The sequence below is a fragment of the Yarrowia lipolytica genome, chromosome 1F, assembly GCF_001761485.1.
Source record: "Yarrowia lipolytica chromosome 1F, complete sequence".
Classification (NCBI taxonomy): Eukaryota; Fungi; Ascomycota; class Dipodascomycetes; order Dipodascales; genus Yarrowia; species Yarrowia lipolytica.
In genome coordinates, this window is record NC_090775.1 from 2,228,177 (window position 1) to 2,251,799 (window position 23,623).

General features: G+C 50.0%; 7 protein-coding genes and 2 non-coding genes across 9 annotated transcripts; 5 read left to right on the forward strand and 4 right to left on the reverse strand.

The window, feature by feature from the left end:
- Positions 1-1,807: 1,807 nt before the first annotated feature.
- On the forward strand, positions 1,808-2,743 carry YALI1_F22299g (uncharacterized protein; the record flags this gene model as incomplete). The annotated part of the gene is made up of 1 exon (XM_505505.3): positions 1,808-2,743. One exon carries the CDS (start codon positions 1,808-1,810, stop codon positions 2,741-2,743), a length of 936 nt encoding a protein of 311 aa, XP_505505.1.
- A 1,248-nt stretch (positions 2,744-3,991) lies between these two features.
- YALI1_F22321g (uncharacterized protein) lies at positions 3,992-5,668 on the forward strand (the record flags this gene model as incomplete). Its single annotated transcript, XM_505506.2, has 1 exon — positions 3,992-5,668. The coding sequence occupies one exon, from the start codon at positions 3,992-3,994 to the stop codon at positions 5,666-5,668; it is 1,677 nt and encodes a 558-aa protein (XP_505506.2).
- A 2,108-nt stretch (positions 5,669-7,776) lies between these two features.
- YALI1_F22359r lies at positions 7,777-7,900 on the forward strand. Its single transcript, XR_002432166.3, has one exon. It is a non-coding gene; the product is annotated as a 5S ribosomal RNA (ribosomal RNA).
- A 333-nt stretch (positions 7,901-8,233) lies between these two features.
- On the reverse strand, positions 8,234-9,466 carry YALI1_F22376g (uncharacterized protein; the record flags this gene model as incomplete). Its single annotated transcript, XM_505507.2, has 1 exon — positions 8,234-9,466. The coding sequence occupies one exon, from the start codon at positions 9,464-9,466 to the stop codon at positions 8,234-8,236; it is 1,233 nt and encodes a 410-aa protein (XP_505507.2).
- Positions 9,467-12,034: 2,568 nt separating this feature from the next.
- Positions 12,035-13,056, forward strand: YALI1_F22402g (uncharacterized protein; the record flags this gene model as incomplete). Its single annotated transcript, XM_505508.4, has 4 exons — positions 12,035-12,109; positions 12,171-12,184; positions 12,256-12,295; positions 12,346-13,056. 4 exons carry the CDS (start codon positions 12,035-12,037, stop codon positions 13,054-13,056), a joined length of 840 nt encoding a protein of 279 aa, XP_505508.3.
- A 97-nt stretch (positions 13,057-13,153) lies between these two features.
- On the reverse strand, positions 13,154-13,242 carry YALI1_F22414r. Its single transcript has one exon. It is a non-coding gene; the product is annotated as a tRNA-Thr (tRNA).
- A 958-nt stretch (positions 13,243-14,200) lies between these two features.
- YALI1_F22436g (uncharacterized protein) lies at positions 14,201-15,966 on the reverse strand (the record flags this gene model as incomplete). Its single annotated transcript, XM_505509.3, has 2 exons — positions 14,201-15,471; positions 15,921-15,966. The coding sequence occupies 2 exons, from the start codon at positions 15,964-15,966 to the stop codon at positions 14,201-14,203; spliced, it is 1,317 nt and encodes a 438-aa protein (XP_505509.1).
- A 1,489-nt stretch (positions 15,967-17,455) lies between these two features.
- On the reverse strand, positions 17,456-20,008 carry YALI1_F22481g (uncharacterized protein; the record flags this gene model as incomplete). The annotated part of the gene is made up of 1 exon (XM_505510.3): positions 17,456-20,008. The coding sequence occupies one exon, from the start codon at positions 20,006-20,008 to the stop codon at positions 17,456-17,458; it is 2,553 nt and encodes an 850-aa protein (XP_505510.3).
- A 2,230-nt stretch (positions 20,009-22,238) lies between these two features.
- Positions 22,239-22,795, forward strand: YALI1_F22504g (uncharacterized protein; the record flags this gene model as incomplete). Its single annotated transcript, XM_068283418.1, has 3 exons — positions 22,239-22,294; positions 22,339-22,538; positions 22,581-22,795. 3 exons carry the CDS (start codon positions 22,239-22,241, stop codon positions 22,793-22,795), a joined length of 471 nt encoding a protein of 156 aa, XP_068139519.1.
- Positions 22,796-23,623: the final 828 nt, after the last annotated feature.

Genomic DNA, 23,623 nt, shown 5'->3' on the forward strand with positions numbered 1-23,623 from the left:
CTGGTTAGCACCTCGCCTCGTAGAGGCTTTGACGTGCCCACAGGTGGGCATGTCGCAGTAGACGGGCGATTTGGCGGCTTGTGTGGCAGTGGGGTCCTTTGATACAAGTAGCATAGCCTCATCAGTGCAGTGCAGTGTGCAGTGCCAACGTCGTTGTACAGTAAATCATAGCCCATGTTGGCGATCATAAGAGTATACAGTTGTACATACAAGTACTTGTAGTCAGAAGTGATGGACAGAAAGGTGTGTTTGCAAGCATTCCTGGAGCCGAAAGTAGATCGAGTAACGGCGCGGGCTGAAAGATTGGCCAAACTAAAACGCTTGGTTTATCGTATTGTGGAGTACGAGACATGGAACTATGTGGATCCACCGTGAATGTGAGCTTGTATATGAAGCCACAACCGGACGGTCAACTACAATGTAGGAGATAGGCACATGTATAAGGCGGTACAAGTACTCGTACTGTCGATGAAAGCCGAAACTGTGGCGACATTGACCATCCACACCCATGTTGACGGTCAGGAACCCATGCCTTAGGCTGTCCGGGCCCTGGCGTGGCCGTTCATTGTTTGCACGGATATGGACAATGGCGTGTAGATCGCGTCTCTGAGACAGGTCGGCTCGGCTCGAAACATGCCTCTGGCCAATGCAGTACAAGTAGTGATACTGAGGCGGTTGTGGTGTGATTGGAGGGGAGTAAATGCCCATGTATCGACGTTAAGCCCGTGTTAAACGTCGGTATTACGTCTTTATTACGCTGCCACACACCACTCGTAACTCTTGCCAGTCTCTCGTACGGACCCCATCCTGCGTCCCTCCAGTGTCATGCAGCAGTTGCAGCTGACTGAGCGGTTAACACTATTGCGGAATTGCAAGACCCGAAGAGAGAAACAAAAACGTCCAGAGGGATGCTTCTCAGAGGCGAAACGGTGGGAACGCGTTTCGACGCGTCGACCGTCGCTTTCAGTGGAGCCCTGCTCGAGATCGGAGCGGAGATCCACCACAGCCGCTTCCATGATAGACCCAAACGGACGCCGGGATCGACCGCTCTACAGAAGATCGCTTATATGGAATGTAAAAAGGAATGTGAGACAACACGAGAAGAAAAGACGACGAAAAGCAGTCACGTGTCGTTACTTTTGGTCCCGTGGCACGTGATACCGAGCGTCCCAACCCAATGGTCACCGGCCCTGTCGCGGTAATTACAGTGCCTTGCAACGCAGGGGCCCCAGTTGCATCATGTACGGGTTTCCTGTAATGTACTTACCAGTACAAGTAGACCCTTACCACAACATGGCATGGCATTAATTGGTTCTTTTTAGCGTCCATGCGTGGTTGGCGCGGGTGGAGTGGGACAATACAACCATACCGTACGCGATATCGTGCGAAAGACCCGCCATAATTGCAACCGTCATCGGTAATTGTGTATTGGCGCTCCCATTGCTGTTGTGTTGCACCACTGTATGTACATACTTTTAACCCGTTACTGTAAAATATTTCAGTGTAATCATACAACACTCTAACACCACGCCCCTCAGACTAATGCTCATCTGGGTTGCCAGTATATTTTCGGGTCTAAGATTACGTCATGTTGAGATAAAATGTGTTACTTCTACTTTTAGTGTTCCAGGTGTCCATTTGAGGTGGTTCCCGTTCTGTGGTCGTAGTAGACTTGTCTCGTCGTCTCGTTGTCTCGCTCTCTCTGTCGAACTTCCCACCATTTAATTATGCTCCTGAGCAGCCAAAGTTCCCAGCAAGTACACGTGCATTAGATAACGATACGACCACTGCTTCTCACAGCTCAACCATGATCGAAATCGCCGCCTCGGCCGCCGAACCCATTCTCACCGTGGTCGTGCCCGGCAACCCCGGCATCGATCTCTTCTACCGCACCTTTCTGGCGCTTCTGGCCCAAAAGAGTCCCCGTTTCGACCTCGTTTGCGACTCGTTGAGAGGTTTTGAAGAAGAGGAGGCGCTGGCAGAGGCTGCAGAATCAGAGTCCGGGTTTGGACTCCAGGACCAAATAAACCACTTTGTGGCGCTCGTTCGAAGCAGATTTGATCCTAAGAAACACGTTGGTCTCATCATCATGGGCCATTCTGTAGGAGCTTGGATCGTCCAACGAGTCGCCTGCCAGGTCTCCACTGAAGACCCCAAGATCCCCATCTCTCTCGTTGGCCTGCTGACCCCCACAGTCAAGGATATTGCCAAGAGTCCCCGAGGATCTTACTTCACAGCCATGGACAAACGTATCGGCTACTACGCCCCCAGCATTGTGTTCACGGCCGTGCGAGTTGCCAATTGGATCCCGGGCTTTGTGCCTTTCGTGGCGTCGCGAGTGTCGTCGCGCGGGGCCATGCTGCCCCATACAGCTGCGGGAGACGCGCAAGACCCCTCAGAAGGTAACATGGGAGCCTACGATGCCGTAACCCGGTACGCCACCAACCCACGAATGGTGCGACAGACAGTTGAGCTGGCCAAGGAGGAGATGCGGGCCATTGCTTCGGACCCTGAACCCGCTGCTATCAGTGGCTTCTGGAAGACGCTTCCCATTTTCGGCTTCTTTGCTAAAGACGACCACTGGGTGGCCGAGGAGACTCGCAAGGAGCTCTTTGAGGAGTTTGGCCACCTACCCAACGTTCATTTCGTCGTCAAGGACGCCGCTCACGCATTCTGTATCCGAGAAAACGAAAAGGTCGTGGATGCCCTGTTCGCCGACCTTGAGGGCAGAAAGGTGGTTTGATGGAAGATTGGCAGTAACAATTCAAGTACAAGTAGGTACAGTATATAGAGATAGATTCAATAATGTAAAGACGACGGAAGGTACTGGACATCTGTGTGTGAGCTGAGGGTTGTATCTGGACTACAGTGTACTTGTACGTGAACCAGACCCAGCTAACGAAAGATATCACGGAACTTTCGCGAAAACGAACAAACTAAACTAACTTGTACAGCAAACGAACACTTTAGCCGAGATGATGATACGCGTTTGAGAGTGAAACAGAGAGATCCAAGAATTCACGACCCTTGTGAGATATTTTAAAAAATAAAACCGTGAATGGGAATGTGATCCTCGCAACACTTCAGAAATGTCGAGCTTGTTGTTATATAATCATTATCAATCCCAGAAGAAGCTTCTCCTCTCGCCCATAACCCCCATTCACGTGGAAACACTTTAGGTTGACGGTTTCCCGGTTTACATTAAGCCAATTGCAGCGTTCGAAAATCTACCAGTATGTACTGTATGCACAGAACCAAGAGTGTGCTCCTCAAGAACGGAGATCAATACTGGTGGGCCGCCCCGTGAATTCTGTGTCACGTGACAGACACGTCTCTGTCGCGGCCTGAACGCTAAAACCACACAGCCCATGATTTGGTTGCTGAATTGTGACGTAATACGGCTTGAATGGGGACCCTCCGATCCTGTCAAATTAGGTTATCTCGGCTAACCGAGATGTGGGGGTTGTCCGGTTGCGTGTAAGGTCCGTTTATACAGGTTTTAGGAGGATAATATGTTTATAAGAATGATCGCTTAGTTGTTCTGCTTACAAATCAATTTCAACAATCGTGGTAGCTTGAAAACTGGCCAAAATAATCCGGTCTGTTGTGTAGTTTTTGTAATTTGAGCTACCTCCCATTTCGGTTGAATCCTCCTGTGACAAGGCATTGGGGTATTTTAATCTATCCCGCAAAGGAGTCGAAAAGGGGGTCTTCTGGCAAGTATTTTTGAAGTTTGAAAATTGCAACGTGTCCAAAATCTTTCGGAGACTGCAAATTCATCCCTAAATTCACAAATACTCAACAAGAACCCGTTATATCTCCTGGGTTTACGTATCTCCTACTCCCCACCTACCCGGTTAGATTAAGTTCGCACATGTCCCAAGATTGCTTATCTAGGGATGCAGTGTAACACTATAGACACCTTTCGACGACGCTGTCAGTCTCACACACAACACACACTCATTAGATACACGCACACGACACACACAAAATGGATCAAAAAACCGACTCGCGCGAGTATCTCGACGGGTTCAAGGCCGGCCAGAAGGTGGCGTACGAGCGGCTCTACTGGCGACGAATCCTCGTGCTGTTTGGAGGTCTGGCCATGGTGCTGGGTTTCTTTGGCTATAAAGGATACGCTGTCAATGACGTACTTGACCTGGATCTGTCCATGTCGCGAGCCGACTCTGTCAACGACAATCCCCTTGTTTCTCCTCTGTCCAAGCCCAAGAAAAACGTCATCTTCATGGTCACCGATGGTATGGGACCTGCTTCCGTTTCTCTGGCCCGAACCTACCGACAGTACGTCCAGGGACTGGCCTACAACAACACCCTGACCATCGACAAGCACTTTATTGGCTCGTCGCGAACCCGATCCAGTGACTCCCCCGTCACTGACTCTGCCGCTGGTGCCACCGCCTTCTCCTGTGGTGCCAAGTCCTACAACGGAGCAATCTCCGTCACCCCCGACTACAAGGCCTGTGGCAGTGTTCTCGAAGCTGCCAAGCGACAAGGTCTCAAGACCGGACTGGTGGTGACCACTCGGATCACCGACGCGACCCCTGCTTGTTTCGGAGCCCATGTTGCTCACCGGTCTCAGGAGGACGAGATTGCTGACCAGCTGCTGGGCTACGCTACTCCCCTCGGCCGTTCTGTCGACTTGCTCATGGGTGGCGGACGAATCCATTTCACAACCAAGGGCCGACAGGATGGCCGTGATCTGATTGCTGAAGCCCAGATCGACGGGTTCCAATACATTGCCAACCGAAAGGAGTTTGACGAGCTCGATACTTCCAACGCCACCCTACCCCTTCTCGCTCTCTTCACCGACTACGACATGCCCTACGAGATTGACCGAGTCCCCGAGCAGTTCCCCTCTCTCAAGGAGACCGCAATCTCTGCCCTTGAGATTCTTCACCAGGAGACCAAGGACTCCGACGAGGGATTCTTCATCATGATCGAAGGTTCTCGAATTGATCACGCCGGCCACCAGAATGACCCCGCTGCTCAGGTCAGAGAGGTTATGGCATTCGACGAGATGTTTGCTGCCGTCGTTGACTTTGCCGATTCTCTTGACACCGAAACCATCATTGTCTCCACCTCCGACCACGAGACTGGAGGCCTGGCTACCGCTCGACAGGTCCAGGCTGAGTACCCCGAGTACGTCTGGTACCCCGAGGCTCTTGCTGCTGCACAGCACTCTGGAGAGTACATTGCTCGAAAGCTGCAGGCGTTTGCTCGACCCGACCACCCTTCCGAGGCCTCTGGCTCGAAGCTGGAGAAGTTCGTCAAGCGAGAGATCCTCGAGAACGATCTTGGAGTCAAGGACTACACCAAACAGGAGGTCAAGGCTCTGATTAGAAACCGGGCTGACCCCATTGACACCATTGTCGACATTGTTTCTCGACGATCCCAGACGGGCTGGTCTACGCACGGCCACTCCGCCGTCGATGTCAACATCTACGCTCACTCCAACAAGCAGAGCGGTCTCGACAAGTTGGATGCTCTGCGAGGAAATCACGAGAACATTGAGATTGGTCAGTTTCTGGCCAAGTACCTGGAGGTGGACGTTGCTCGAGTGACGGAGATTCTCGAGGACCTTCCCGTTCGTGTTCAGCACGTTGAGGAGATTGATGACTGTGACCAGTACCATCATGGTTTGTATTAATCAGCGAAGACCGCGACCTAGTATCTTCACTGCGTGACATCTGTAAACCTATTGTAATAGTATGATTATGAATTAGATGAGCACATGTGCAGGTCACACTACTGGTATTTTTTGTCATTGTGACAGCAGCTAGGATATTATGTCAAGAAAGTCGCAACCAACTCATATTATGGCCAACGCTGACGTTGATCTTTCCGCGTTGAGTAGGAAGGGTACATACACCACGTCAGAGAAACACTCGAATAAGGGCGTGAAGATAGTCAATAGAGATGCACTGCGAAATGTTGATGAACAGGGTATTTCGTATATCAAGATCTTATCAAGATTTTATCGAGATCAAAAGAATAGAGAAGAATGTTTGGATTCATAGATCCTAGGATGTACTCTGAATCATCTTCAGTTTTCTTACGCAAGGATCCGCAGATAGGTTAGCAACTATCGCCATTATTGAGCCCAATGAGTGACTCCTAAGGAATATAAATGCCCCTTTGAGGTCCCATTTTTCCTTCATTAGAAGACAACAGGCTCTTCATCCCTTCACTCGGGGACTGTTTGTTTACAGGAGATGTTTGGGCATCGGCTACGACGAATTCTTGCTTAGCAGATCCACCAGGACACCTCTCTTCATGCCTCTTATGACATGGAGCTATGACAAGTGAAATAAGCAATCTCCTTACGAGCCCCATTTCGAGAACGGGTCACTCCTGGGGTGGAAATCCCTGTATGAACAACACTTCTGAAAGCGAGTAACTAAGACGTTACGCTGAGCGAGAGCTACGAAGCTGCCTGGTAAAAGGATACCCCTTAGTACATGCCGCCGTTGGACGCAAGATGGTGACTGAGTCAAGCCTAGCTATCCCTCAAGAGTCCTGTCTCCTGTAATAAGCTGTGACGGGCACGATAGGTTGCCAATGAGCTTGCTATTGCGGACGCTGCTGTGTCTAGTGCGTGTTCAGGTAGCTCCCAGGGTGAGATTCTCATCATGGGTAACATTTCCTAAATGCTATGGGGAGAAGGACTGTCATTTGCACAGACATGTCTTCTTCATCTGATACTGATTTGTTATCTGTACACCAGGTATCACGGTAAAGAGTGACAGTTGGTGATGATCGCAACCTGATCTCAGCTTGCAAGCACCATTGGACATAAACGTCTGTGGGGACCGCCTTTGGGCAAAGTGTTTAGGCCACTCCTGCCAAACCGCCAAGTAAAGAGTTCTTCAGAGCGACCGACCGACCAATGTCAACACTACGACAACGATGAAAAGCCGTTTGGAGCTGTTGATGGCGAAAACCATCAGTCGCCAGAAAACGCTAGTTAAAGCGACTGAGACAAGTTGAGTCTGCCGAGCAAGTGATACTGTGGAACGAAAGTTATGCCAACACTTGCTTCTGTGAAACGATGACGCCAGCGCAGGGTGACACTGTGAACTGTGACCAGAATGCCAGCGCCTTGAGAACATGGGCCAGAGCAAACCAGTAGGAGCCAGAGCCATGTTACTAGCCTAAGAGACAAATGTTATGCCAATGAGAGTCAGAGCCTTACAGCCTGTGCCAGTAAGAGCAGGAGAGTCTAGGTATTAAGCCGATAAGAGCCAGTCTGGATGTGGTAAGCAGACGGAGTCTGATTGGCATTCAGAAAGGATGCAGGCGTGGAACCTCGCAATAAATATGTACACCAGCCGAACCTTTAAGAGTACATAACAAGAGGCTGTAGGCATAGAGCTCTGGGTCCCCTCCCCCAAATCTTCCTTCGTAGTGTAGTTGTGAGTTGCGATTGTAATGTTGAACACCGTCGGAAAGAGAAGATCATTGGTCCAAGTAGAATCGACTCTGGTGTTAAAAGACTCATAATGGTGCTAGTATTTGGTTTATTACCCTAGTGTCTCATTTTGCTTAAATATACAGTCGATTTTTGGACCTGAACAAGACCTCTTCGAGTAACCTGAATCAGAATAATTGGTTAGTTGATCGAGAGATTGAACCTCCCCAGAGCCCATAAAAACAACGAAAGTCTCGTGGAACAAAAAAAACATTTATAAGATTTGTTTATTCTAAAATCACGTGACACATATAGCCGGATAGAACTCACGAAATGATCATTTTTCCAGTTGCGGCCATATCCTGGTGAAAATACGGCTTCCCGTCCGATCCAGCCATAAGTCCAAGCACACAGAAGAGCCTAGTTAGTATTGTAGTGGGAGACCATACGAGAATCCTGGGTGCTGCAATTCTTTTTCATTCTTAATTGACAGTCTTTTTATGTCTAACTTTCTCTTTTTCCTTTCTCTTCACTTCTTTTTGCCACTCTCCTATCCATCTATATATCGAGCATAGTAACCTTGGGAAAACCGTGTCTTGAACTTAGACGCTGTACGTACAGAAGTATTCGTAGTTATTTGAAGGGTGAAGGTTTGGTTTTTACATGTGTGTTTGTGCAGTACATACTGTAACCAACTGATCATAGACCTACTCAGATGCTTGCAGTTGTCGATGCTTTACAGTCTTTGTACGGCAGTTCTACAGTTCTCGCCAGTTATGCTGGTACGGTGTATTAATATACATGCTAAAAATGCAAAGGCAGCTGATCAAACTGCTGCTTGGTTAGTTGGGCCACCTCCTGGTTGTGGTGGATGCAAAAGCCATGGATGATTTCCTCCGCTCCCACGTCAAAGGTGACGTGGTTCAAGTGTCCCCACTCGTTGAAGATATCCTGTCGAGTCTCGTCGTCGACAAACTGATCCTGGTGGGCAAAGAAGCCCCAGATCTTGAATTTTCCGTTGTTGTGCCAAAAATCAACCACATCATTGCAGTCGGTTCCAATGGCCACCAGCTCCTCCTTGCCCATCTCGATCCATTGACGGATGATCGAGGGCTGGGAAACAAATCCCCGGGTAGCCTGCACAATATGAGGAGGAAGAGCGTCGCTGAGAAATTGCTGCTCCACCCGAGTCCACAGAGGAGACACCTTCTGGGCCACCTGCAGGCCTCGAGCCAGAACTCCGCCAGGCACAGGGTACTGCTTGGCTAGAGTCTTGAGCTTCTGACCAGTGGAGCTCTTGGCCAGTTCCTTGAGAGTCGGGGTCATGAGACACACGAGCTGCAGATCGATCTGGGGATCGTTGGCAACAGCCACAGCCACTCGCTGAACCAACCAGCCTCCCAGAGAATGGCCCATTAGAATCACCGGGCGTCCTTCAGTCTCACTTTCAGAGATGGAGCCCAGAAGAGTCTCGCCAGAGGAAATGGAACCCATGGAGTCCATGGAATCCAGAGAGTCGATAGAAGACCTTCTGGAGGAAGGTGGGGTAGCGAAAGAATCGGCCAGAGTGTCGTCGGACTCGTAGCCATCAAAAGTACATGTCTCGCACTTGCTCTCGGCCACCACATGTCTCAGAATCTTGACCTTGTTGTCAATCTGGTCCTGGAGACTGTACAGGTCCTCCTTGAACGACGCCGGGTTGAAAGTCGAATATCCTCTGTAGCTGGGACACACAAACTCGTATGTGGGGTACATTTCAGCCAGGTGTTGCAAAAACACGGTGTAGTATTCGGAGATTCCGGGGTTGCCAGGAATGAAAAAAACCAGAGGAGCAGGTCCCTTGGAGCTCTTTTTCTTGGGTGCAATTCGGTAGACTGCTGTGTCCATGATTTCGGAGTATCCTTGGGGCAGACACGCGGGCTTGGGGGCCTCTAGGGGCTGCTGCTCCTTGGAAAGACCTCCCTCCAGTCCCTGCTTGAAAATTCCAATGGCTGATACGGGGTTGATAAAGTTTCGAAGTACTCGTACTGTCGCCATCTTGTCTTGTGTGCTGTCTGTGTCTTATTGAAAGTAAATCTGTTGAAGATTACGCATAAAAACAGTGAAGAGTCGCGCGAACAGGTCGTGTGAGAGGCGCCTCAGGGTCTATATATACTCCTGCATTTTGGATTTGTGTCACACGAGCCATAACTCTTTTTCACCCAGTTTTTTTTGCAAATCTTCGCTTTTTTGCAAATTTTTAAACCCTATTGGCCTCGACACAAAGAAAGATAATGTACATGGTCGTGTGGGCTGAAAAGGCTAATTTAGAACGACGGAAAGCACGGCCCAAGCCAAAACACGACTTTGACACCGCAAACCGACCGGCGGCAAAGTCCTCGCTCGGGTCTTCCGCATCTTATGGTCACATGACACCAATATCCCGGGCCCGCCAGCTCCCCTCTCAGAGCACTTCTGTGTTCGTCTCAGATAGAGTTCCCGCGTTCTGCCAGATAGTGTGATGAGGTGGGGGAGGTGGGAGAGGGGGGGGGAATGCGGGGAAGCATGATTAAATTAGCACAGAACCAAGGATGGGGAGGGTTGGGTCAGTTGTTGGCTATATAGAAACTTGATCTGTTTGTGTAACATGCATGCAAGTGTGTATTTCACCTCTTTCCGCGTGCGCGCAAGAACGAGAGATGAGGTTGCCAGAGCGGTATCTTTGAAAATAGATAACAGCAAACTACAGTAGGCACTTTACCAACAGCACCTCCAAGACGCATATGGGCGCATTTGTATGTGAGTTTAATGGGGAAGGATTTTTTCAAGACCTGAGCAAAAGCGGTATTGAAGAGGAATATTTGGGGCATTCTTAGAATCCCTGGAATCGAAAAAATTAGAGGAGTTTGGTAAACCTCTTTTCTATTCCATATCATGACTTTCTACTAAGATGTGTCTCCCCAAACATTTCATCGCCGCAAGCATGCAACGTTAGATAATATGTGAAAAAAAGAGGCTAAAAAATTGCGGTGTTTAAAGTCGATCAGAATATGTGGTTGCTGGTGTCTAAATGTTTGGAAATACGATAGGGCCGTGAGAAAAAGTACGAGGTCACGCGAATGTCAGGTCCGCTTCAAATACGCTGTAGACATGGTGTCTCTCTTGACCTTCTGTCTTGAACAGCTGTGTCTTTAACCCCACTTCAGATAATGCGTGTGCTCGAACGGTTTTGGTTTATGTTTCAGGTAGGGTAACTTGAGTGGGGCTTTTTTTAGGTTGACGAATGAAGATTGGATACGTTTGTCAATGACAGTATGGAGAGGGGAACTGGTCTTGTGAGCGGGAGGTTGAGTGTATTCCACTTCTCGTCTCGTGGGAGCAGTGTCTTGTGTTGTTTTCTGGTGGGTTCGGAGACTGTTGCGATAACGCATGTCTCGCATCTATTGCATGAGTGGGGCATGATACTATTGGGATGAATGGTTAAGTAATTTGTAACTAATAGTGGTGTGTTTTGTCAATATCCTATTAGAATTGTACGAGAGTGCCTTGTGTGTTATAATATTTGATTATGACATTGAATTTATAACATTGAATTTGATATCAATGAAAGGAATGCCCTGTTAAGAAGATGTGCTCAATTTACTATCAATTTGCTTCTGATAGTGTCTTCCATACAGACTCATATCGTTGATATCAAGCGTTGCTTCTACTTGGCTGATGATGTAATTCGCTGGAACCGACTACGCACGCCTAGGAGATCCCGGAACATTTGTACATGGTGTTAATGTTAGTATTGGAGTTTCAGTACAAGTACTGTATTGTATTGTATGTATTGTATATACTGTACTTGTACTTGCACCGGTTTTCATCAACTGTTGGTTTCTGGTTTCAAAATATACTGTTTTACGACAGCTAATTGAAGGGTTTATAGCCCAAGGCTGCACGGAAGGTTTCTCGAAGAATACCTGCTGTTGCTGTTTCCAGGTGCAAAATCGAACACATCAGTCGCCGTTACAAGTGCAAGTATTTATACAATACCATTATTTGCAATTGAATCGTATTTATTCTACTGCTTCACCCCAGGTGCATCCATGATTAGATCTCACTACTGCCGAACCAACACCACTCCACACAAATCTGCTGTTTCAAACAAGAAAAGCAGGAAAAAACAGTACAATTCTTTTCTAGAGAGTTAAACCAGCAAATTGACAAATCAACTGTGTACAAAATACCCAACAATTCCTCTCTCAAGCGACTGTTCTAGACCCGAAACAGCAACCCCCCAAAATACACTTCGATGTTGGGACAAGTTTGGAGAACGTGGGGAAGTGGAACATTCTAGACACTTTGAGAACACATTGTAGATCGAAGAGATGAAGAAAAAGGCGACTAAAAGTGGTAGTTGTAGAAACATATTCGGACCATTCCTGATATGTCACGTGATCTCTCACCCCCCCCCTTCAACGCCCTTGTTGGCACCGTATCACTATCACTATCCTTGTCTGCAATCATGCATGCCCTGTGCGCGCCATCAAAGTCTACTCCTCAATATCACAATACCTAGACCCACTAACCATCAGGGTCATTTTTTGTTCCGACTAGCTAGCCTGCATCACTGCTACCACAATGCCGACCGCCGAGGAGTTTAAGACGATCGGAAATGATTTCTACAGCAATCACGACTTTGAAGCTGCCATTATGGTGAGTACGTCTGGCCCAGCCAGCAGAAGAGCCTTGTCAACAGATCATACAACTAACACAGAATTATTCTCAAGCGTGAGTCTGAGCAGGGATGAATATATGGTGATAGGTGACAGACACGGTCTCACCCACCCTGACTAACACAGAATCGTTAAAAACCCGAAAAACGTCATATACTACCAAAATGTGAGTTGCAACAGACATATCCGCGACAGTTTCGATCCGAGCTAACTCAGAGAGCGATGGCCTACTCAAAGCTAGGCAAGTACGAAGAGATGGAAAGAGATTGCTCAAAGGCATTGGAAATACTGCCCAACTCGGTCAAAGCATTGTACTACCTAGGTATCGCCTTGACAGCTCTGCGACGGTTTAGACAGGGCGCCGAGGTACTGGATAAAGCATACGCCGAATCGGTAAAGATGTCGAGCGCTCTATCGCCCAAAATCTCCGAACAGATTTTGCTTCTTAAGGAACAACGACACTCCCATGAACTCGAGTCTGTTCGGCGCCAGTCTGACTCACTGTTGACTTACATGCTGGAGCTGTTGGAAAAGGATAAACAGGAGCAGTTAAACGAGCTCAAAGCACAGGGACTAAGTGGACAGGCACTCAGATCGGAACGTCAGTTTGTACAGGAGGAGTTCTTGGATAAAGAGAAGCAGATCATCTCCACTTTCAAGGCCTCCCAAAAGGGATCTCAAAACGGAAACTCAGCTATGGAAGAGATCCCCGATTACTTGGCGGACCCTATCTCATTCAATCTGTTTATGGACCCTGTTGTGACACCCGCTGGACAGACTTACGAGCGAAGCTGGCTACTAGAGCATTTGAAGGGCGGTGGTAAAGACCCACTGACACGAAAGAACCTCAGCCCTAAGGACCTTTATCCCAACTTGGCTGTCAAAAAGGCAGCCGAGGACTTTATGAAGCGAAACGGCAAATACTAATTAATGTATCTACATATGGACCATATGAATCCACTTGCACAACTTGTAGTCTTTCTACCATGAGCAAAAAGGCAGAGCCATGCACGACCAAAAAAGACTCCGCAACGGAGAATTGAACTCCGGTCCCCCGCGTGCTGGTGTAATACCTGACAAGGCGAAAATTCTAGCCACTAAACTATTGACGGATTTTTCAATTTATAAAATATTTTACTATATATTCATAATCCTTCTTTAGTCAGTAACCCCTGAAAAACCCGGCTTACTAAAGATAATAGCTGTTAATGAATCATTAGAATTAAAAAAAAAAAAAAAAAATACTTAGCGTGATAGTCAAGAGATATCAATGATATCACTGGAAAGACTTCCTCTAAAATAATAAAAAAACAACTGGGGAATAGACCAAAACTGTGAGCACGATTGCCGTCCGCTCTTCTGACGACCCGAATCCGAGTATGACGTGCGGATTGTCCCAAGACGCTCCAGTAAAGTAGCTGAAGTGTATCTCCCTGTGCTTGACCGTGCTCCGCCCTCTCAACGAGGACTCAGTACGGAACGCTCGTCTTCCGCATGTCTTAATGTATCGTGTGATTATGTGATTATGTGATTATCCATAATATTCTCTAAAAATCCGAGAATTACATCCGAATTCGAGCCCAATGTACAATTTTCTCGTTGTATACGAACCACATATGTGTTTACCGGGAACAATCAAGAACTCCAGATCTTGAATGTCGTCTTGGAGGGTGCTTGTGACGAGCTTGGGCTGTTACAAAGCACGATGTCATTTCGTTTGTCTGCTTCCAGCAAATAACAGAAAACATGCTAAAGAGGGCTCTTCTGAAGATCAATTTCACCTGAGTACCTACAACGAGCACACGCTCCTTTCATTATACTGTAGAGTCATGGCTTGATCTATCGTACAATTGCTTGCCCAACACTTGTTGGAATTACCTCACCCAAAATAACGCACAATCCATTATGAGTCGCAATCATGACGCTTGATATAACATGTAACAACACGTCCACGATCATGAGTACACAAGAACATGGTATCAGGTATACAACACGTCTACTTGTAGAACTTGTGCTTTGCATTCGTAGTTCCTGGTCAAAATCATACATACATTAGCTAACTAAAAGTAACTTAGATGGCTCGAGAAAGGTGGAACTTGGGGCCAGCGAAGATGGCCTTGTCACCGAGCTCCTCCTCGATTCGGAGAAGCTGGTTGTACTTGGCGAGTCGCTCGGATCGAGAGGGAGCACCAGTCTTGATCTGGCCGGCTCGGAGACCGACGGCGAGGTCAGCAATGGTGACGTCCTCAGTCTCACCGGATCGGTGGGAGACCATGACACCCCACTTGGCGTCGTAGGAGTCGTTGGCGGCCTGGATAGACTCGGTGATGGTTCCGATCTGGTTGACCTTGAGCAGAAGGGCGTTAGCGGACTTCTCCTCAATGGCTCGCTTGATTCGGACGGGGTTGGTGACGGTCAGATCATCACCGACAATCTGGATGTCGGTGGTGGAGACAAAGTGAGACCAGGCGGCCCAGTCGTCCTCAGCGAAGGGGTCCTCGAAAGAGACAATGGGGTACTTCTTGATGAGCTCAGAGTAGTAAGCGGCAAGCTCCTCACCGGTCTTCCACAGAGACTTGTCGGAATCGGGGTTCTTGAAGTCAAGATCGTACTTGTTGGCCTCCTCGTTGTAGAACTCGGAAGAAGCAGCATCAATGGCAATCTTGATCTTGCCGGTGTAGCCAGCAGCATCGATGGCCTCGGTGATGAGGTTAAGAGCCTCCTCAGCGGTCTGAATATCGGGGGCAACACCACCCTCGTCACCGACGTTGCCGGCGGAGGCACCGTACTCCTTCTTGGCGAGCTTCTTGAGCTCGTGGTAGACCTCGGTTCCGGCTCGGAGAGACTCGGAGAAGGACTCGAACTCAGTGGGAGCAATCATGAACTCCTGGATGGCGAGTCGGCCACCGGCGTGAGAGCCACCGTTCAGAACGTTGAGGAAGGGAACGGGCAGAACGTAGGGCTGGGGGGAGCTAGCCAGAGAGGCAATGTGCTCGTAGAGAGGGACACCCTTCTCACCGGCACCGGCTCGGGCAGCGGCGATGGAGACACCGAGGATGGCGTTGGCACCGAGCTTGGACTTGTTCTCGGTTCCGTCGAGCTCAAGGAGGAACTTGTCAAAGGCAGCCTGGTCCTTGACGTCGAGCTTGGCGTCAATAACGGCGGGGGCAATGATCTCGTTGACGTTCTGGACGGCCTTGAGAACACCCTTTCCTCCCCACTTGGAGGCGTCCTTGTCTCGGAGCTCGAGAGCCTCGTGGACACCGGTGGAGGCGCCGGAGGGGACGATAGCTCGGAAGAGACCGTGCTGGGTGGTGAGGTCAACCTCAACGGTGGGGTTTCCTGAGTTAGTCTTGCGATTGCGTTATTCTTTGCCCTTGTTCTTTATGACGCAGCCATTTTTTATTTAGCATCAACCGACTGGCCTAGCACTGACGCAATGCCATGTCATGCGTGTGGAGTGGGTCTATGCGCGATTTCATTGGACAATGTTTTTCCGGACCCCAACAGAGTTTATCCGGGCGGATGCGTCGGTCTTGAGGGGGGGGCCCAGCACCGGTCAACAAAAAGTGCACTTCTTGGCACAGAATTGGGCGAGCCAAAAGACGAATTGTCGAATTGCCCGCCCGCGGTGTCGTGCGCGCTGTATCTGTGCCAATTCACCTCTTGCAATCTCCGCAATTGCGTCGTGACTTGACTTTGAATGACACGTACAACAAGTGTGGGGAATCAACAGTTTGACTGTGCGATAATCCAGGCAATTGGCGTTGTAGTTCGTTTGTGGTACTCACCTCGGGAGTCGTAGACGTATCGGGCGTGGAGCTTCTCAACAGGCATGGTGATAAATGTGTGGTTAGACGGGTATACTGAGATACTTGTGACTTTATAACTAGTGGGGGATTGCTCCTTTTATACATGATGCAAACCCAATTGCGCTATTGGATTGGTCCCAAATAGTCATCTGTACAAAGGGGGGTGCTTTCGTCATTCGAAAGTTAAAAGCCATTGGGGGAGGTGAGATGGATTGTTGAAGGACTGCAATGAAAGCATGTTGCGGTCCCGTGACGGCAAATCCGACTGCATGGCCACAATAATCTCCCCCTCAATGGCAAAAATCCCAAACTTGCTCTCAAATACCCCCCTCCACCGCCCAAATCAACAGTCTCCAACACGACTTCCACAATCTTCTACGTGCGCTTGTATACCGTGGTGACGCTTAGAGTTCTGGCAAGTGAAAGGTTATGTCCACGAGGGCAAGGGCTGGTTGCTGTTCGGGGACTTCCATCCCCTCTCCCGGTTTATTCTCGTGGCTTTTCGTCTTGCAAATCGGCACACACGTGATTACCGATGGGACCGAGGAAGACTACATCTACGCGCCTTCTCGCCCATTAAAACCTCCTAAACCCTGTGCTCCACGCCCTTGAGCTATTTGTCAACGCTGTTGGCGCTACCGAGCTTTATTCTGTAGCTAAGTGTAGCGTGATATGACCGCACACGCACGGCTATAGGGAGCTCAGCTGTCTGGGTTGCACTGGACTGCCTACACGTTACCGGGGAAACGCCCCGTGCATATCCATACCATTAATCTGATCCACAAAACATGAACGTGGATGCTACATACAAGTAGCCGCCTGAACCACCGAATGTGTCTTACCTCGCAAACGGCAAATCGGGTGACAACATAGTATCGAATGAGCACTCATCCCATAGTTCCACACTCTAAAATATTACCGTAGACGGGTTTCAGTACATACAAGCACATACTCATGTTTGCTTGGACTGCAAGTACTATAGCCACTACAAGTAGAAAGGATGCCAAAGCCTCCACGCACCATGGTTGCGTGTGAGACATGAGCTCAAAGTGCTGTATGTACGTACAGAACCAACAGTCCGCCCGGTGATATATGCCCGGTTGCCTATCCAAGACATATCCCGCAGATAACCCAAGTAATCTGTCAACAAGTCACATAGAGTTTTCCAGCAGTACTTTGTGGAGAAAAAAACTTGCCCGAGAAAACTGGGATCGACTAAAGAGCCCAGATTATGACCAATATACTCGATCTCAACATACAGGGGAAATTTCAGCTGTATAAAACACATATTGACCACTCTTCAAGAAACAAGGGCCGAGGTAGATGGAACCTTTAAGACACTGTCCTCGTACCAGGTGAATCTAACCTGTCTGAGCAAAGTGTGATACTTTTACAATCATCGTTTATGCAGTTGCAATTGCTACGTTTGCCGCACACACAAGAAATACACATGTTGCTTTTCATAAATATTCAAGGAATGAATTAGTATATACTTCCGGGAAGCTGGACTCTAGCTAGCTAATGCCCATCATGGTGTTGTAGAACTCGTCGTTGTCGTGAGCCTGGTCCTGCGGGAACATGGACGAAAGAACAAACTGGAAATATGGATCATCCTCCTCCTTGACAACGCTGATGCGCTTGCCGTCGGAGTCGCCTCCAGCAATGGTGGCGTCATCCATGGTCGGAGTAAACATGGGCGTGGAGTCGGGCATCACCATGGAAACTGCAGACATGCTGTCCACCGACGTGCTGAGACTGGTGAAACTACCGCTCCCCTGGCTCTGTGAGAACCCGTTGGAGTTGGTAGTGTAGACGGACGAGTCCCGAGAGGCACCTGCGATGCTATTCACTCCGAAGCTCATGCTGTTGCCGGCACCACCGTTGCTCTGTCCTCCGTTTCCGTTGCCTCCGCCCACATCAAACTCCACAGGATTGCCAAACTGCATGGGCTGGTTATTTGAGTGCGATCCATTGTTGTTGATGCTGTTGTTGTTCATATGCTGTCCACTCTGTCCATTAGTGCTTGTAGTCTCTAGAGCATGATCCTCGGCAATAGGGCCGTAGAGAGACGACTGGCTGAAGGAGCGATCTCGGAATTGCGACGACATTGGGGTGGCAGGTCCAGGGCCCGGTGTCATCATATGGCCGGTAAATGCAGAGGGCGAATTCAATGGTGTCACCTCTCCGTCGTCCAGCGAGAATTGAGGTGTGTGTGGAGTCATCAAGTTTGGGGTCACCTGGCCTGAACCAGAGGGTGTGTGCGACAGCGAGGGCGTCATGATCGACGTCAGCGACGTCACTGAGCCCACCTGGCCCGTCACATGGTTCATGGGCATCGAGTTCTTGCGCGCGTGGCCGGGGGCCGACGCAGTCTCCGAGCCTCGTCGCGACAGAGACATGTTGTTGCCCATAAACGAGTTGCTTCGGCGCATTTTGGAAGCGGCCGCTAGCGTCTCGGCAGGCGTCTTGCGCTCGAGAGGAGGCCCCAGAACCGACGTGGATGACGCCCGCGAGTGGCCGTGGCCCCCGGCAGGCATGGAGATGCCCATACCGACAAGGGCAGACTGATTAGAGGCCGTTGCGCTGGTGCTGGACCGTCGGTCAAACGACGCCGACGAGTTGGACCGGTGCCGTTTGGGCGTATCAGAATTGGTTGTCGATGCCAGCGCCGGCAGCGATGTGGAGGAAGGATGCTTGGTGCTGCCTCCGAGGCCCACGGGGGTCGTGGGGTTCTTGGGAGGAGCTCCCATGACCGGGGTGGTCGGTGTGTGTGTGTTGTTAATAGAAGATTGAGAAGTGGTAGAGAATGTGCGCTGGAGAGAAAGACCGGGCCGTTGTCGGGTGGTGGTGGGCACCTGTTTGCCATTGGCGTTGGGGATATGCATAACGGGTTTCATGGGCGGATTGTTAATGTTTTGGTCCGGCTGGGGGCCGTCGCTGTTGATGGCGGCGGCGGCAGCAGCAGCAGCCATGTGTGGTTGTCGTACTGCAGACGACGGGTTGTTGGCACTGTTGCTCGCACTGCTGTTGGCGGCGGCGTTGGCCAGCTCGCCCTCCCGCTTTTTGATGTTCTGCTTCTCCTTGGCCCGGCGATTCTGGAACCAGATCTGGATGTTCTTTTTCGGCAGATCAAGGTCCCGCTCCAGCTCCGTGCGTGTCTTGAGACACGGCTTGGGCGTCTCGTTGAACACCTTTTCCAGCACTCGCAGCTGGTGCTCACTGAGCTTCTTCCGTGGCGCAGGGTTGTTGGACACGGGAATGTGCGACACTCTCACGCCGTTGTGCTGCGACAGCGCTGCGGCTGCGGCGGCTGCTGCTGCGGAGCCACCGAGACCCCAGGCGCCCCATGGGGTGGGCGCCGACACCATGTTCATGTTCACGTTCCAGGGCTGTCGGCGGGCCTGTGCGGCAGCGGGTTGCTGCTGGGGTGCCATCTGCTGCTGTGGTTGTTGCTGCATCGAGGGCTGCTGTTGTGGTGGGCCCTGTCCTGGCACGGGCTGTTGTTGAGGATGCTGAAGTTGCTGTTGTGGCGGGTGCTGCTGGTGCTGGAGCTGCTGGGTGACCTGCTGTTGCAGTTGCTGATGTTGGAACGGCGACTGCTGATGCGACGACAACGCCGTCATGCTCATGGGTGGCGTGTGATGTAGGCTCTCGCTCGACGATATCGACTGCGACGTCAGGCTCATTTGCGACATGGGCGTACCCAGCTGTGGTGACGGCAGTGTCGACGGGTACATGATGTTTGTGTTGGACGAGTTGACGGAGGCGTTGGCAGGGGTGGGGTTTGAGTACGCCACTCCGCTACTGCTGTTGTGACTACTTCCGCCGGGGTGGTTGCCTTGCACGAGTCCCAGCAGATCCACGTCTAGGTCCTGAAAGTCCTCGATGGACTGCATCTTTGTGCCAGGCGACGGGTCGTTGGGCTGGGGGGTCACCTCGTGCAGGTCTCCAAACAGCTCTTCGTAGGACGAGGTGTCGTACTTGAGCGAGTCCATGTCGTGGTGGCTCTGGGGGCCAAACCCCGAGTCCATCGGGAACTTGTAGTCGAACGTTGCCGTTTGCTTCATGGGATGCGGCACTGGCACTGGGGACGTGGTGAGTTTGGGTGGTGGAGTGGTGACAAGTCTTGTGATAGGAGCGAGTGTACAAGATGAAGAGAAAGAGTTTAGACGTTGAACCGGCGGATAAGTGTTGTGGGGAGTCTGTGAGTCTGTCCGTAAGTGTCGGGGTCACAAAAACAGGGTCGTGGCGCGGCAAGTACGGGAAATCACCTATACCTCGAACCAAGAACCAAAGCCGGGTGTACAAATACTCAAGACGAGGTGTCTCTCACTATCCCGCACTAACCCTGGCCCTCAAACTCAAACTAGCGAGCCTGAAACCATAGAGATAACTTTGGTGGCTTTTGGGTGCGAGCAACGAAGGTGGCTGGATGGCACTGGTCGGGCTCCGACACGGGGGACTGTAGAAACCACACACAGGATGACAAGTGCCCGGGCTGTCGACTTTTGCTCCTCACACGCTCAGCTTCTGACCGCCCCTCAAACTAGTCGGTGGTCCAGACCTGCGTACTACTGATACAGGCACTACAAGCAGAGTTCGAAAGCGTAGTCGGGGTAACTGTACTTGGACTGTATGGACGACAAAGTACAAGTCCTCCTAGTGTCCAAAATAATCGAGCTATAGGCGGTGGGACAGCTCTCCCGGCCCAGTAGCGCTACGTCTGCTCGTACGACTAACTTGGACCACTGACAGTTATCCTGACACAGAGGCTCTCTCCCCTTGTATTCAGGTCTCTCAACCCAGAGACCCAAGGTGGTGCCAGAAAAGGTGCCAGCTGCCAGACGAGACTCTAATCCGACTGTACAGACGAGACAGGGTAACAAAAATACAGCAGGCCAACGGCTTGTAAAAAATCCGATATTTCCGGGCCTCAAACAGCCCCTGTGCCAGACCAAATCGGGGTCCCCCCGCCTTTCGTATATCCATCCTCGTATATCTCTCGTCGACCCAAGATGGAAGTGCCATGTGGCTACTCTAGGTCGCACTAAAAATGGGTCTAGGCTGAGGGGCAGAAGGCTCGTCTAGAACCGTGCCGAAACCTAAACCGGACCATGGAGGCCCATTGTGAGCCGCAATAGTCGGCGGAATAAAAAACCGAACCCCGTAGAATGCTTGTTGCAGCCCGGGGACCACAATGGTATATTATTTGAAGAGAAAACTGCGTCAGACGAGCCGCCCAATCGACAAAAGTGGTGGCTGTTAAAGCCAAGAAACTGTACATATTGTCCCACCCAACCAGAGTTCCTGGCCGACGTTCATACAAGGCAGTTTATGACAGAAAAACAGAGGTTTTTTATCGACAAAAAAAAAAAGAAAAGACGCCGTCAATAGACGCCCACCATCCAAGGACATGGGGCTGTTGCACAGGCTACCCGAACGCACGGCAGACTGCTGAAGCCGTGACAGTCGGTCGCAAAAAGAGTTTCCGAGAAAGGTTTCTTTTAGGAAGTGTTGAAACTTTCCATGCAGAAATCCTGGCCTACAGGTACACAAGTACAGTACTGTAACTCTGAGACGACATTTTTGTTTGATGAGATTCAGTTGCTATAAACTCTGCTTAAGTAAGCGGCTGGAGATGTGACGGGACGTCTGACGGAGAGCACGTGGTCTTGACTCTGTGGTCCACGTGACGCGTCATATATATATACATATATATATATATATATATATATATATATATTGGATGGGGAGGACAAGTCCGAGGACCTCCTATTTACATTGACTCTAGTCACTGTTGTATACAAGGTTGACTCCACTTGTCCATGTCGATCGTGACTGTACCTGCGCCATACAGTGCTTAGTAACGGCCTTTGTTTTTCGGCATTATTTAGCGAGTACGAGATTGGATCGGAGCGAGTGTGCGAGTGCCAGGCGATCGTCTGCAGTTAGCTCTAGTCCCGAAGGATGTCTGTAGGACATGACAACTCCGTGGAGCTTAGAGCACGTTTTTTTTCTGCCACTGTTTATTTTTAGCATAATCATCGTGAGTGAGAATGCCGTACGGAGGAGGGCTACAAGAAAGGAGAGTAGGGGTTTGGGCAGAAAAAAGAAACGAAATGGAGACGAAACAGCTTGGGATCGAAAACACATGGCCCGGGCTTCGGGCTTCAGGACCTGGGGGAACTATAACTACCTGGCTCCAAGCCCATGACACAAGTGAACGCCACAGCAAACCAACCAACGTTGAAATGCACATGACCCATATGTGCGATAACTGTATCAGCGGCAAGTAGCATGAGTCGACGAGGTTTTAGCGCCTGGGGAGGTTTTTGGGTCGAGGTTAACAGTGCGTTAGTGTGGCAGGCTTTGAATATCAGGTCTACAGATGAAGGAGGCAGTTGTGGGTACAAACTTGTTGTTCAACCTGGACAAGCGGAGCGGTGGTGGTAGGTCTAACCTGTGGTCGGAGACTATATCAATGGCTTCGGATATATCTCGCTAGCAGCTCGGCAAGGACAAATACCTATTATAACCTAGCAGCTCGTTTCAAAAAGCCAGCACTACCACTAGTCAGCAGCTACCTGGTACTAACTAGTTACAAACACCATGATACGTGACAGTTGCTGTTCAGCTTAGCACATGTTCGGGTTGTACTGCAATTGACCGTGATATTTATAGTATCCGCCTGGTGTCATACCTCACGATGGTTCAAAGGAGGGTTCATAGCAACGCATCATCAAACGTCAGCTGGAGGCCATGGGCGTTGCTATGAGGGACTTGCGGAACAAGGACAGAAAATCCATCTAACGTGGGCGCTTGGCAACACAAACAGCATCACGGTACCTTCCTAGAGACCAGCAATAGCTCGTTCAGCCTGTAGCTTGGTCGAGATCTCGAACCAGATCTCTTTGTCAAGCGAGCTACTCACGTGGAATATTAACATGGAGCGTGCAAGTCGTGCCTACCCGGCGTATGCTAGTGGGAGTGAAAACTTGTTTGCCTAGCCGCTTCTAGAACACCGTGCATCTATTGACAAGGTGGCAGTCTCTTGTCCTCGAGGAATACATCTCATTGTATCTACAGGGGTGAGAATCGGTGTCGGAGATTCGGGACTCCGACGCTTTAAAACTCCGAGAGCTGGTGCCGTGTAGTTTGAGGCCAAAACAAAAGTCGTTCACCTGACTACAAGTAGGGACACAGGGAGAACACGCGGAGTCGTTAAGCCTTTACACCGTTGCATTATTGTTGCAAGTATCGTTTCCTGTTATCATAACAACTTCCTATAGCTGGCGTTCACGGCTTGGGCTGCTAACTTCTAGTGTGTGGAGGGACTTGCCCGCCTTCCTTAATCTCACGATGGAGAGCGGGAACACTGCTCAAACCTCCACGTGGAAATTGACACTGCTCTCCGAAAGAGGAAGAGCGGTTGAACTGCCCAAAAGAACCGCCTGCAGCTAGCCCATAAGCACAACTAGTTGCCATGTGTCTGGAGACCCAAGAGTCAAGGCAGCGGAACTGATAGGAATACGAGAAGAGGGTTAAGGAAGAGTGGGACTACAAGTGAGACACTTTTTAAAATCCCCAAAGTACAGAAGACTTATTCTAATCTGAAGAACACACTAGTGAACAATGGAGTTTAGCTACTTGTACTGTAGATGGTTCGTCAGGCTCGTATAGCT